The sequence below is a fragment of the Triturus cristatus genome, chromosome 12 (genome assembly GCF_964204655.1).
Source record: "Triturus cristatus chromosome 12, aTriCri1.1, whole genome shotgun sequence".
In the NCBI taxonomy this organism is placed as follows: Eukaryota; Metazoa; Chordata; class Amphibia; order Caudata; family Salamandridae; genus Triturus; species Triturus cristatus.
Window position 1 is genome coordinate 422,252,395 of NC_140595.1, and position 15,527 is coordinate 422,267,921.

A 15,527-nucleotide genomic window follows, 5' to 3' on the forward strand; every position below is an offset into this window, starting at 1 on the left:
TAAGTTATGAATTTTTCAAGTTCACAGAATGAATTACTTTTGTGTGCTATTATGCACCGTTGAAATCAATGGGGGAAAAAGAGAAAAATGCATATAAAATCCCACAGTTGGATTTCAAGGTTCACCTTTGGAATCTACGTAGGTAGCAATGCCAGGCCCACTGTTCCACTAGTGGATTCTCAGGAGTGTCCCGCATTCATCGAGGAACAGGGTACTGAGGTAATTGGTAGCTGGTGCGCTACGAAGTAGGGGGCCACCTGAAAACACACTGCACAAGGTGACCTAAAAGTAAGTCCGAGGAGTCCCACTCAAGGGAGCAGGTCGCAAGGACCTCAGGACCATTAGAGCAATGCTGGTTTGTCAGTACCTAGTCCGGGTAGACTGGGTGCAGAGTAGATAGGTTGCCGGGTGGCTTGCGTCAGGATGTCCTCACGGTCAGGCGCAGACAGTGTGGAGAGGCGATTTCAGGACAGCTGGGCCTCTCACGAAGTGGGTCTCAGGGGTCTCAGTGTCCATTGAAGGGTGCTTGCTTCCAGGGCAGTTGCAGTGCAGATTGGACTCTTCGTCTCAGAAAATACTACAGAGGGTCCGGTATCTCTGATATTGGTGCAGTGTGACTATACTTTACCACTTTTGGTTCAGGTGCTGGGTCAGTGTCGCCAGGGAGAAGCAAGTGGGTAAAACCAGATTCTTCTTTGTCCTTTTCTTCTTCGTGTCTGTCGAATCTGAGTTCATGGTCCAGGGATGCCACCCAAATACTACATTTAGGGGTGTTAAAGGGAATACAGGTAGTAGCCAATGTGCTACCTACCTTTAGGGTGTCGACATTTTCTCCGTGACAACTTCCTGTGTCCTGTGGGAAGGGGCACTACTCTGACCTTAATTTGCTAATTCCCCCTCAAACCAAGATGGACGAAATTCAAAAGGGGGATCCATATCGCCGGCCCCACTTTAGGAGTGATGCGAGCTGAATGGGGAGCCACCTTCTAATTTACCTAACTCCCTGCCTATCCACCTGCCAAACGTTGAGCAAGAAAGGGGGGTTGGCATTCTTCACAGGCTGGAGCTGCTTGGGTCGCATTTCAAAAGCGGCATCACTTTTGAAACTTAGTGCAGTCTATATTGTGACTATAAGGCCTGCAGTAGGGGTGACTTACCTATAATTCATGCAGTATATGAGGGCATGGAACATAGGAATGTGTGCCATGTCAATTCTTCAGTTTCCTCTGCACCAAGACATGCAGCCTGCATTGGCAGTTTGCATGGTCTTGGTGAGGAGTCCCCAGGATGGCACACTTTGTACAGAAGCCTTAGTGGGCCCTCTCGATCCCAATGCCCTAGGTGCCGGGGGTCAATTTACTGGGGAGTTAGAGGGTTTGCTGAAGTGGCGCCAATTGTGGGACATTTTTAGTGGAAGAACACTGGTACTGGGAGCCTGTTTGGCAGGTTCCCAGTACACCTCAGTCAAAGTTGTATCAAAAACCGAGCAAAAAAGATGTGGGGGAGTTCTGCAACAGATACCCAGTTTCTCTATCTGCTTTTAACACCTGAAATTGCTTCACAAAATCACTCTCTTGTTAATCCTATCAGCTGAACAAACCATGGTCTGCCAATTTACCTTAACCCTCCCTATCTAGCATGTCCTGCTTCTTTTGCTGCTTGTCTCTCCAGAATTCTGAAAGGTGTGACTCAGATTATCTTTTAGCTGCCACACAGTAATCACTCAATCAATCAGATGATCTTGTATAGCCTAGCTTTTCACCCCGGGGGTAAAAATAACTTTAGACCATGAACTTTATTCTACAGTAAGTACTTTTTAAGTTATGAATTTTACAAGTTCACAGAATGAATTACTTTTGTGTGCTATTATGCACCGTTGAAATCAATGGGGGAAAAAGAGAAAAATGCTTATAAAATCCCACAGCTGGATTTCAAGGTTCACCTTGGAATCTAAGTAGGTATCAATGCCAGGCCCACTGTTCCACTAGTGGATTCTCAGGAGCATCCCGCATTCATCGGGGAGCAGGGTAATGAGGTCATTGGTAGCTGGTGCGCTACGAGGTAGGGGGCCACCTGAAAACATTGGCAGTTGGCATGGGGGGGTCTCCAGGGACTGGTGGGCTGTGCGATCCTCGGTTGAAAGAGCCAGGTCTTGAGCTGCTTCCTGAAGTCCTTCAGAGAAAGGGTGGTGTGAAGGGGGACGTCATTCCAGGACCTGGTGAGGAGGTAGGAGGTAGAAGAAAGAGCATCCTCCACATCGGCTGTGGCAAATGTTGTGGGTGAGGGCCAAAGTGAGGGTGGAGGATCAGAGATTCCTTGTCAGTCAGTGGAATGTGAGGCAGTAGTTGATGTAGGTGGGTTCAGACTTGTGGAGGGCTTTGTAGGTGTGAGTGAGGAGCTTGAAGAGGCATATTTCTTGGATGGGCAGCCAGTGGAGAGCTCTGAGGTGGGGGTGATGCTGATCCTTCTCGGGAGGTTGAGTATAAGTGCAGCCGAGTTCTGGATGGCCTGGAGGTGGTTCAGGAGTTTTTTGGTGGTTCTGGCATGGAGTAGTTACCGTAGTTGAGTCGGCTGGTGATGAGTGCCTTACTGGTAGAGACGGGTATCCATTGGAAGATCTTGCAGAGCATGCGGAGGGTGAGGAAGGAGGAGGAGAAGGTGTTAAGCTGTTGCTTCATGGTCAGGTGGAAGACCGGAATGATTCCAAGGTTGCATGCTTGGCTAGTGGGGCAGGGTGAGGGGCCAAGTACGGCAGGCCACTATGTGTCATCCCATGGGAAGGGCTTCCTTCAGAAGATGATTACCTCTGTCTTATACGAGTTGAGCTTGAGGCAGTTGGTCTTCATCCATGTGGCGATGTTTGTCATGGTGATTTGGAAGTTGGCCCATGTGGAGCCAATGTCTTCTGTGAGGAATAGGACGAACTGGGTGTCATCGGTGTAGGAGATGATGTTGAGTCTGTGGGTGCGAGCGATGTTTGCCAGAGGTGTCATGTTGGTGTTGAAGAGGGTGGGGCAGAGGGAGGATCCTTAGGTGCACCGCATAGGATGTCTTTGGGTATGGAGAAGAAGGGCGGTAAGTAGATCTTCTGGGTTTGGGTCGAGAGGAAGGAAGAAATCCTGTTGAGTGAGGTGCCCTAGATGCCAATGTGGTGGAGTCTGGTGATCAGAGTGTGGTGGGAGATGGTTTTGAAGGCTACTGAATGCTCGAGGAGGATGAGGGATGCTGTTCCGCCTAGGTCGAGGAGGCATCTGATGTCGCCAGTTGCTGCAATCAGTGCAGTCTTGGTGTTGTGGTTTTGGTTGGAAGCCGGATTGGGATGGGTCAACAGGTTGTCGGTCTCGAGACACTCTGTGAACTAGTGGTTGATGGCTTTTTCCCAAACTTTGGCAGTGAAGGGAGGAGCGAGATCAGGCAGTAGTTTTTGAGTTCATTGGGGTTGGAACAGGGTTTCTTCAGGAGGGGCTTGATCTCTGCATGCTTCCAGACGTTTGGTATTGTGGCTGTGGTGATGGAAGTGTTGAAGGGTTCAGTGAGGGGGTGTGCGTTGACTTCTCTTCCTACTTTTTAGATGTGGTGCAGGCAGGGGTCAGTGGAAGATCTGGAGTGTATGGAGTTCATGATAGAGATGGTGCCTCCCGTGGAGAGCTGATTCCAGTCAGTGGTCCTGGGGTGGTGGGAGGGGCAGGCAAGGGGGCGGAGGTGGTTGAGGCCAGTGGGATGCGGGTAAGAGTTGCAGTAGATGTTGGCGATTTTGTTGCAAAAGTAGCCTGCCAGGTGTTAGCAGAGTTTTTGGGAGGGGCAGATCATGTTCTCAATGGTAGAGGGGTAGGAGAATTTTCTGAGAATGCAGAACAGTTCCTTGGTATGGTTGGCACTTGCCTATATGCAGGTTTTGAGGGCTTCTTTCTTGGTCTCTCTGAGATAGTGGTGGCAGTTGTGGCGGGCGGATCTGTAGGAGTAGAGGTTGGTAGAGGCCTTGTTGGAACACCAGTGTCTATCTAATTTCTTGCAGTGTCGCTTGAGGGTCAGTACCTCTAATAATAATAATCCACATTTGTAAAGCTCGAACAATCACCCATAAGGGTCTCTAGGCGCTGGGGGCCATCGAGAAGACTAAGCAAGCTATTGCCCAGAGTCACATGGTGCTGGGCTAATCTGCCACCGGCGCCAGGGATCGAACTGTGATCCCCAGATTCCAGAGTCAGTCACCCTGGCCGCGGCACCACACCTCTTCCCTGGGGTGAACCAGCTGGCCTGTGTGGGGAGTCAGTTGTTGATTGTGTTCTTCAGGGGGGCGATGGTATCGGCATTCGAAAAGATCCAGCTGGAGACTAGCAATAATTTTAATCTCTATCTTGTTTCTCTTCACTGGCTGCCTGTCCTGTGCCATATCAAATTCAAATACCTCCCTCTGGTGCATTGTTATTTTTACTCTACTGGAATCTGTTACTTACAGAATTTGTTTATTATACTTGTTCATGTTCCCTCTGCTGATTTCTGCACCTCCTTGGCCTTCACAGGATTCTTTATATCCATGCTGACATCTTGTAGCTTAAGCATGGAATGCTTTCTTCTACATATTCAAGATTGAGCCCACCAACACCACCACTTCACTTTTGATAAAGCCCATAATAACCACCTTTTTCTGTTCCCCTTAACAGGATGCTGTTAAGGGGAACAGTGCACTTTACAAATCCATTAGTGCAGCTTTTTGAGCTAGGAACTTATGGCTTATCAGTAGGGCTAGGCGATAAATTCCACTGTGCCAGCAGACTTCGCAGGGTTTTGCCACTCTGCGCTCTACTTGGAACGCCGAGTTCCGCAAAGACGCTGCCATCTCTGCCTGGCGGTGTTTACCGGTGCCAACCCTACATAGAGTGTTTTGAAATAGAGCAGCCAGAAGTCTCTCTGCCTCTCAAATACACAGTGATGCATGTGGGGAGGGGAAAGGGCTCTTTTGGTAGTGATTGTGCTTGTTCTGGGCTACTTTTCAATTGAAATTGTGTTTGCTGTGTATTGTTTTACTCTTTTTGCTTTCATCAATGGAGAAACACAGGCGTGGCCGGTACAGGTAAGAGCAGTGGGGCGGGGTGGGGAGAAAGTCAGCATATACGACAGGCTAGGGAAAATAAATTACATAAAACCACTTACCTTGCGTTCAGCGCATCACTGAACGCAAGGAAAGTGGTTTTATTTATTTTCCCTATCCCATCGTTTGTTGATTCCCCCAATGCCCCGCCCCCACTACTCTTACCTGTACTGGCCATACCTGGAGAAACACAACATACAAAAAACAATGGTCCTAGACCTATATCTGAACAATTCTGAATAATAATTGTTTAGAGCATACAAAAAATGTAGTTCGCGTTACAAAAAACCCATTTGTTGTTTGGTAATATAAGATGTGCAACAACCAATTATTTCCAAAAATAGCAATATATGTTTATTTGGTTTACACCAAACTAAATTTTGAAAACTGATAGGTTCATAAAAAGAGAAGGGGGTTGCTCCCACAGGGGAACGTGCAAGAAGGGTGCTCAAAAGTGTAATGAGATGAAAGGGGAAGAATTCCCAAGGTGGTTCAAGGGGCATATATTTACAACACTCTGCGTAGGACTGATAACAGATAAACAGTCTTCATAACCTGGCCAAACATAAAATATATACACTTGAGTCATATGATTCTCAAGAAGAGGTCAAGGGATAAATCTCCTTTGATTGCGGATAGGACAACAGAGGGGATAAATGGTCCAGGTTAAATTGGGAGATAGCGTCGATGTTTCGATCCGACTTGACGGCCAAGGGAGTTTTTTACCTCAGCCATGCAGATCTTCCTCAGGACGGGGAACTAGAAGGGGGCAACCCTACAAAATGGAGGAACCAATTAATAATAAGCCTCCAATGGTCAAGGTAAACATAACCACCATTGATTATCTTACCCACCTCAGCAGTTTGAGGGTATCGTTTCAGCCCGGTATACACCTGAATTTAGGGCAAAAGGGGGTGCACATCAGGAAAGAAACCATGAATGGTACCAGAAAAGGGGGGTGGCGAAGGGGGAAGGGGAGGGGGATAAGGATTTTTATTAAAAAGCAATCACCCGCTTGTAGAAGGAGGAGAGACACAGCAAGGACATGTGTTGTTTTTTTTCATTTTCTTACACCACTCTCAACCCCCACCTCCCGCACCCTGCTCCGCCACCCCGATCTGTGCCGGCCACCGCTGACTAAGCTGCATTTGTTTTGGTGGGAATTAGATAAACCTTTACAAGAAGTACTAAGCTGCCCTATTCCATTAAAGTGTTTCCATCATATTTGAGAGGTTGGACTGGTAAATAATGATACAATGTTTGGAGGTAGTAAAACTGCCAATTGTGTTTCAATGGGAAAGAGGAATTATCCCTCAATGACTCAATGGTCCCCTAGATGATGGCACATTCTAACTATGGAATGCCTGTCCTTCAAACTCACAAGGACTTACCTTCATTTTGATTGACTATGGACACCATTATTACATTTTCAGTTGCAGAGTAACCTGACATAGCATGTCCTTCTAGATGGACTACACTAATGCTTTTTGTATAACCTACACAGATGCTAAGGGATCATAAGGATAGCAATGTGGGAGAAAAATAAAATACAAGTTGATTGATTGCCTTTCTTAATCTACACATCTGTATTGAAGAAGGAGATTCTAAAGGGAAGGGTGGGGGCCTGGGTTTGATGTTTGCCTTTGGGCATCTTGATTAATGCTTTAAAACGTTTCAGAAAAAATTGTAAAGAGTGATGTCTACCAATGTGTTTATGTTATGAACTCAATAAAAATACTTTTGGAAACATCTTCAAAACTAGGATAATTTAAAGATATGTGTATATTTTCTCATTCTAGTAGCAACAGACCAATTTTTGTTTTGGTCTTCTGGGGGATAAAAATTATCTTTCAGAAACTTCTAATAAAAATGTAATATGGTAGACAAAATAGTCTTTGTGAGCAACATCAATGGCTGTGCACATATTTGCACAATGATAGTCAGGGTAAAATAAAAAAAACTATCACTGTTACTACTGTTACTACTGCCTCTCCTGATAACAACAGTAATCATAATAATAATAATCACATATTTTATGTCACATATCAAACCATTCTGCTGCAGTTGCTAAGAACTGTATTTAACAAGTGTCACTATTTCCTAGTTTTATACTACTCAGTAGTAGTTTCGCTGACTTCCTTCTGGACCTGTAATAGGCTCCTTATACAAAAGGTGTGCTTTCCTAATTGATGGAACACAGTCGGTCCACTTCCTTCTGTAAAAACACATCACACAAGGTCAGTGGCAGATGGTAGTCATAAATGTAAAGCCATGATCCCATTCTTCTACTAATATTACCCTAATTTGTTCCAGAACTTCAGAAATCATCTCCAGCGCAGTAGCACAAGATTGAAATACTTCTACGTCCAGATGCATTAGTGTTCATTCTAGAACACAAAAGAAGGCCATTGGAATTTCCCCAGAGTTTTCTCTTATCAGGTTATAAATGTGGAAGGGATGCCAACCCTATAACATTGTACGAACCCAAAATGTGTGCTTTTCCCTCGGTTCCTGCTTCCTGACTTGCTATAAGAAACTGATCGTTCTTCTGCTGAGGCACAGGGTATGCTCCTCTCTGTGGGTGCGCAGAACCTTTACATTTATGAACTCCAATATATTACCCCACCCATGGGTTGAGATGGTGTTAGGTCTCAAATTCATTAGGCAAAGTGTCCCTGAGATAAGGCACCTCTCAGCATATAAAAATACAGTCAATTTAGTAAGGGCCTACTCAATGATTAAGTTTAGTTTAACGATACAGTTAAAAGATTAATTAAGAAAAATCAAAAGGTGAGGTACAGAGATCATAAATTCAACTGCATAAAGTTATTGCCACAAAGCTTCTCTGTGGTTAGGGAATACAGAGTAAAGTCTAGAATCAGATTAAGCAAAATCAATAGAGAATTGGACACCATCTCTGATAGAATTGGTAAGTTGTCAGGAAAGTTCTGACTCACCCCAAAAATTGGGGGTTTATATACTCTTTTTCCACATAGAAGATCATCAAAACTGCAAAATCATCCCACCCATAGAGCCCACCTGGAAAACAGTATTCGAGGGAAGGGTGCAGGGAAACTCACATAAATAGTAATCTCTAAATGGAAAAGAATGAATGCCTAAACTCTTGACTATTCCTCGAAGCAAATATTAGATTTTATTTAACTGTTTTTATTTCATTTCTAAAAACATGAAACAATAGAGCTCTACAGTTATAAAACTTATTTTCAAAACATAATTGTCTCTTTGGTATATATGTTTTCTAGGCCCCTCAGTTACTATAACTATAACTAGCCTGGTCGTCTGGTTCCACCCCACTCCATATATACCTGTATGAGCTCAAACCTTTGCACGTACTCCTCTCTACAAACCCTTCCATCCTCAAGGTACTACAGCACCTCCAAGACATGATACTGTATCTCTTGCCCTTTATATGTGCATGTAAACTATGTTTGTGCAAACGTTAATTTAGTTACTGAATTTGAGCAGCAACATATATATTAGATACTTTGATTCTCAAGTGAAAACATTCTATGGTTAATAGCAAAAAGATTTCTAGCAAAATAAGGTTAAAGAAGATGGTAACTTCAGGAAAATATAGACTGACTTCGACCATTTCTGAGGTTGTGCTTGCAGAACTGATTTTTTCAACTGGTATTAAATAGGATTATTGTGAACTGGCTCTCAAAACACAATTGCATCTAAGTACAGATTAAATATTGTAAACATTAAAGAACCGCTTTAGCTCTGTTGTCAAGTAAACATTATTTTTGCATTCAGGTTATGGTGTGGATCCATGGAGGAGGATTAATTAATGGTGGTGCATCCTTTTATGATGGATCTGCGATATCTGCATATGAAAATGTTGTTGTGGTATCAATTCAGTATCGACTTGGAGCACTTGGTTTTTTAAGGTAAAATATTTTTAGAACATGTTCACTTTTACAAGTATTTTAGTCACAATTTGGCCTGGGCAAACAAACTTAAAACACACAACTACGTGCATTTTCCAAATAGTCTTGGTTTGTTGAGACTGACAAATCAGTGGAGAGTTTGAACACAGCAGTGATTAATGTGTAATAGATTTAAGTGCCAGGGTCCAAAGTATTTCTCAAGGGTCCACAGAAGTTGGCACCACCAACAGCTGCTCCTACTGCTGCCAAGTGCCAGTAACAGCAGTACCTACATGCTAGTTTCCTCTTGTTTTAAAAATATAATAAATCATTAAATCCTGCTCTGTTCAATTCTGCCACGAAAATAGACATATAGCGCCACCATGTAGTGGATAAAAACATGATCACGTGTAGAAATAAATGCTGGTGCTAAGCGGTAGAATATACAAGCACTGATTAAGGCACTGGCCCAAAGGAATTTATAGAACCTGATTTGTACTTTTTATTAAGGCCCAAAGCAAACTATTGGCCTGTAAAATCATTTCAATGTCAAACACGGCAGGTCTGCTTTTAGTAATTGTGTTTCTTGGAGTCAAATGACCCCTCACTTTGTATACAGTTTATTCATGACATCCTGGTATTTTGCCTGGGAAATAAGCACCCTGACATTAAAACTAATCAGCTTGACCATTAGTTCTGACCATTTTTCACACTATTCCTGAGCTACCAGCCACACTGGCCTCTGTATGGAGTTTCCAGTGTAGAACCAGTGTATGAAGGTTGTTGCTTGTTTAGTGCAGGTGGAATTAAACCCAATCATTCTCTAGAACTCACCCCCCTGCCACCAACCCAGTAAACATTTCAACTGTACTAACAGAAAGCAACTCCAGTGCCCTTCCTGTATCGAGCAGGGTGAGGTAGGTATGTAAGTATTCGTCCCTTTCACATCACTATGTATGGGAATCTTATCATATTTCTTCTCTATTCAGGAAACCTCCATTCCATAACACCCCCACCTGTGTCTGTTCCTTCTATAATCACTTCACATTCCCTTTTCACTCCATTCTATAATCGCTTCACAGTCCCCTTTCACTCCATTCTATAATTGCTGGCCTCTTATATTATCCAACGGGCCATCGTTTTATGAGGTGGGGCCCGTGTCCTGTGGATTCTGTCTAGTTCTACCTTGAAGGCTTCATGTCCCAGTGGTCTCTGGAAATCTTCTGGCCATATACCGTCCGCTGTGCTTGATACTCCTCGAATTCTGGTGCTATTTTGTTTATTGCTTTTTCCAAGTTGTCCAGTTGCCCTTGTAGGGTTATGTTCTGTTCTTCACTTCAATGAGCTCCTGTCTGAGGAATTCCTGTTTTCCAAATCTACTGTCCCCTACCTCCTCCAGAGAACACACTCTTTCCTGCAAGGTACTTATGTCAGCTTTGATTTCTTCAATCTCTTCAGAAGTTCTCATTTAAAGGGGTAACCTCATCACAAAGTCCCGGAAATAAGTCCTCCAGGAAATGCCTCATGATCGGACCTTAGTTTGTTCACTGCAGAGGGCAGAGCAGCCTACAGGCTGACCATGGCCTTGTCTCTTCTGCTTGACTCCACTTTCTGTGCTTGTTGCTTTGCTAGCATAACTTTAATTGATGTGTCCTTTTTCCCTTTGATGTTGCCACCCTTCCTCTAGGTTTACTGGTATTGGCCATGCCTCACTAGAGCTCACCAGCTTTTCTCTAGCTTCCCAAGTCATCTTTTGATGCTCGTTTCTTAAGTTGTTTTTTTTTCCTACGAGGAACAGTCCTCTAATGGGACAAACACCCAAGTCCCTGCAACATGTAAGCCTTGTTTCTTTGCCACTAGCATTCAGTGCAATGCTCATTGTAACCTCACCTCTTTACACTGTATGTACTTTGTATTGAACATTGCCCACTCCCTAGTGTCCCTTAATGGTTTTATGGAAGGCATAATAGACTTAAAGCCATGTGCTGTTTGGATGTTCGATCTAACAAGTCAAGCCCATTCACAGAGTTTTTTCACTCTGTCAGCTCTGCTATTTGCTGTGTTTGAGTGGGCCTGCCCATTAGCTCAGTCCCCTGACGGCTCTCTTTGGCGTCAAAGCCACCCAATCAACTCCTTCAGTACAGTTTTGTCTCACAAGGTGTAGGGGAGGAACGGCCAGCTAGGTTATCCTGACTGTGGACCCTGCGCTGTTTATCTGTAAGTGTTCCTTCCAGAACTCTCATGCTGGGAAGATAATGGCAGGTATCTCCACATCACTCACTAGACTTTCTGTAGTGTAGAGTAGGCCGGGGCGAAAATTTCGTTCCGTTCGCGGAAATTGCGATAATTTGACATTTACGCGTTCCGCGGAGAGCGCGAAAATGTCAAAATTTCCGGTTTCCGCAGCTTGGCGATAATTTGTTTCTTGCTCGCGCTGTAAATTAATACATTCTCGCGCGCGCGCGATCACCTTACCTGAATCCCTGCGTTCGCCGACAAGTTTTCTTGATCCGGTCGCGTTCTCTATGAGATGTTGTATTGTTTTTAGCCATTTGCGCTGTCTCGCGACAGTTCGCGCCCGCAGTGATGTCATGCGTCGCGCAATCACGTCTTTCTTCTCGCGATCATGCACCGCGAGACAACTCAAAACAAGATGGCCGCACCCGCAAGCAACCACATGGGTAAGTTGGCGACCCGCAACCATGCAGAAAATCTCGTGAACATGCCGGAAAAAAACTTCTGCATCTTCGCGATATTTCCGCTTGTTTGCGATAATTTTAAACATTTTTGCGATAATTTGCGAAAGTTAATTTTGCAAATTCCGCCCACCCCTAGTGTAGAGACACTTAGACATATCCCCTATGAACACCTTATACCAGTAGGCCAATAATAGGCAGAACATGTTGGCATACTTTTGTGGTTTATCCTTAGGTTCTTTTAATCAGTAAACTGGATCATAGCATTATCCAGAAAAGATAAGAAATATCTAAGCACTCCCGCAGGTCAGCCTCGCCTTGAGATTGAGTCCACCCTGATAGCATCATCCTACCAGGGTGGGACGAGATGGCAAATGATGAAGCATGTTACATTACGTAAGTGTGCCATCCTCGTCCAATTCTTGGTATGACCTAGATGCTGGGATTACATTAGGTAGTGACAGCAGGGATCTCTCAAGGTCCTTTTTCAAGTCTTGCTGAGTAGCCAACTGTCAGGTACAGGGACGAGGACCACTCACCTCGTAAGCCGGATACAGCGGGAGCGATGCTGGTTGCTCGGTCACCCCCTCCCCCTTGGTGGTATTGCTCGCGAGCCCCTACACAAAGACGTTCCGCGGGGAACACCACTTTGGGGGAAAGGGATCAAAAGGAACCCAGGGAAAGGAGGTAGAGGCAGAACCCTCAGAAGCTAGCGTCTGGAGTTGAACCTTACTCCAGTAGCGCATCCCTCATAGGCCCTGGAAGAGAAGAGCAGAGCGTGGTAGGAAAGGTATGGGGAGTGAGCAAGGGAAACAGAAGAGGTTGCACAATGTCACAGACAAGAGTAAAAACTCACATGACCCAAGGGCGATGTCCGGCCAGTTATAAGATTCAAGGGAAGTCAAGTAGGGTTCCCCCCTTTGCGTTTCAGGGAGTCGCCGGTTATCGGAGCAGGTCTACGTCGCTCTCCGAGCCTTTCAAACGGCTCCAAGCGCGTAGGTGGGCTGGTCGGGGTGCGCTCTCCGAACCTTTTAACCGGCTCCAAGCGGTATTGGCATTAGAAGTTCTTGGCAGTGAGGAGGGTCCGTTCCTGGAGCCCCAGACGGCCCTTCTGATGGGGTACCCAGGAAAGGAGAAGACCTTGTTCAAAACACAAAAGAAGATGCATGTGCGGCCTGGTCCGCACCGCTACACTCCCAGGTTGAAGGGCAGAATTCTGTAGGGAGTCTCTGCCTTGCTGCCCAAGGAGGTACTTTTAGCACTACGCAAAAAATAGCATTCCCCTCTGACGGGGTGCTGAGAAGTGTGTTTCTGGCTGAATGAGCTGCCGGCTTTGCTCCGCATAGGAGGTTTTAGACACTAGGGGCGGGCACCTCTTTCTGACATCGCGGTCGGATGCAAAACTCCCGGTGCCTCTAGCGTGTCTCACCCCCACGACTCCGCAGCCGCTGAGCGAGGCGAGATGCGCGCCGATAGAACACAAGAAGGGAGACGAACAGCGTTCACCTCCGGGTCCATGAGAAATGGCTATTGGCAAGCACCGGGATGTTGGAAGGCGGGGCTTATGTAGGTCCCGTCCTCGCGCCTTCTCCCAGGCATTATGGGAGATGTAGTCCAAGCCTTGAGTGCTCGCTTTTGGCCTATCCATGGCGCGGTCCGCTGCAGGCGCGCCGGGACGTGACACCAACTAGGCTCATAGTGAAATCCAAGGATGTCACATCCTTTGGGTGGTATATTATTTAAATGAGGGCAGGCTTGAGCTCACTAATGCCCTGGATCTTTCCACTTGTGTTCTATGATATCTAATTATTGTCACTAAAGCAGAGGAGACCCTTGCAGAATGAGTTTGTGGATTTGACATAGATCTGACAAAGATGAGCAACTTATCTAAAAATCAGCTCTGTGAAATTTACACTTAAGATCTACCTTTACTAATGATATTCTTTGTAATAAAAGAATGTAGCATGGGGATGTTTTTTCTGCATTCGTCCTAAGCTAAAGAAAGGAATTTTACACTTAGAAAGGACCTATTTGAAAGAAGATACTGCTTCATCCTGTGCAATAAGTAGCACTCATGAATGGTAGGACTGCAGGGGCACACCTGCTACATATTTGGTATAACACCCTTCTGTATAAGAGACAGCATTATTACTGTCCTGAGAAGCACTACAGTGCAGATTACAATATTCTATAAGACGCAGAACCAGGTAGGTATTTTGGTTGCCATGGTGAACTGTGGGCTGGTGTCTCATGGTTGCAGTTCCATTAGGAAGATTAGAGTCTCTCGGATGCTTGGCAGTGCTGTGGATTATAATTCCCCATCCTGTGCAGTATGGTGGGTTGAGGTCACTAGCAGGGCAGTGTTTATGACTAGTGTCTCAAAGATACAAAGCATGTGTTGGATTAATGTTCATAAAGTGCTGTGTAGATTGGTGAGTTATTGTCTATATGATTCAGTGCAGTGTGGTGGGAAAGTGTTCATGGAATGCAGTGTAGTGTGGATGGGTATATATTTGGGATACTGTGCTATGAATTGTTATACATAAGATGCAATGTACTTTGATGGGTTAGTATCAATAGGTTGCATTTCACCTTTGTGGGTTGCTGTCTCCAGTATTCAAGGCAGTGTAGAGTAAGTCTCCCTAGTGTAGGAAGGCAACGTTTTATGTGGTGATGCTGGTTACGCTTCACCATGCAATACTGTCATAAACCCCAGAGAAGGTCCTGGGTACAGAGTTGTTCTGGCTGTCCCTGGTGCTGAACGGGAGCCACATGAGAACTGATTTTACTGCTGAAACAGTGCTGTAGGGGGAAAAGTTGCAAAAACAGAACAGCAGGTGGTTACTGACGACAGCCAAGGTCCGATGGAGTTCCCTGTAGATGCAACGTCGAGTAAAGGGGTTGGTTGCCAGACTGGGGACCAACAAGCCTTGGCAGTGGTAAGTGAAGCAGAAAGTTACTTTGAAATGCAGTGGTTCTGGGGAATGCGGTAGCTGCCTGTAACTTCATGGAAGGCAGGACTACAGTTCCCTCAATGCACTAGACCATTTGGATTTGGGGGATACTTCAGAGGGCCTGATGGCTAGTGATTTTTTGGATCTGGGGTGTTGTCTGAGGGTGTTTCAGGCTTTCACATGGGTTCCAGGGAACTGAGAGTGAGCCGAGGAGGAGTCTCAATCAGGCAGTTCCAGGAGCATGGCCACAGGTGCAGGCATATACCTCTTTTGCTTTGTAAGCCCTGTTGATGCAGACACTGGTCTCTTCTTCTGTCCTCTTTTGTGCAAGTTGTTCAGAACCGAGGTTCTGGTGTCAGGGGTACCCCTAGAATACTAGATTTGGGGGAGTTAGGGTTGTGGAAGCAAGCAGCCAATGGGCTGCTAGTCCCTCCAGCGAGTCCACCATTGAGAAGAAAACATCAGGGGGTGTAGGTCACCTTTTGTACAGGCCTGGTCAGTGAACTTCGCTCTGTTCACAGAGTTTCCAGAGTTTTCTGCACTCCATGCTCAGTGGAGCTCGAAGAGTGCAAAAAACTCTGCTTCTCATAGTGCAGCAGAGTTTTTTTCTCTGCTCACGCTCACAAACTGTAAGTTCGTGAGAGACAGGAAAACCAGCGCAAACGGCAGTTTGCACTGCAATCTGCCACTTGCGGAACTCCACAGAGTTTTTTTGTCACTTCGCAGAGTTCCATGAACCAAAAGTCCGCCAACTAGGCCCAGGGTTACTTTTGTACCCAGAAGCCTCTATTCTGCCACTAAAAATGGCAGTACCCTTTTTCTGGTCTACAGACCAGGCTGCGCACCCGGGAGGTGTGGCCAGCTTACTGAGGTAGACATCTTCTTGACTATCTAA

At 45.4% G+C, this 15,527-nt stretch overlaps 1 protein-coding gene across 2 annotated transcripts in view; it reads left to right on the forward strand.

The window, feature by feature from the left end:
• The window catches only part of LOC146776048 (fatty acyl-CoA hydrolase precursor, medium chain-like), a 289,608-nt gene that overhangs the window by 38,510 nt on the left and 235,571 nt on the right, over positions 1-15,527 (forward strand). For both annotated transcript variants that reach the window (XM_085639390.1, XM_085639389.1), the window contains exon 5: positions 8,870-9,003. In XM_085639390.1, coding sequence (XP_085495516.1) covers positions 8,870-9,003 — 134 coding nt within the window. The remainder of the gene's footprint in view (positions 1-8,869; positions 9,004-15,527) is intronic.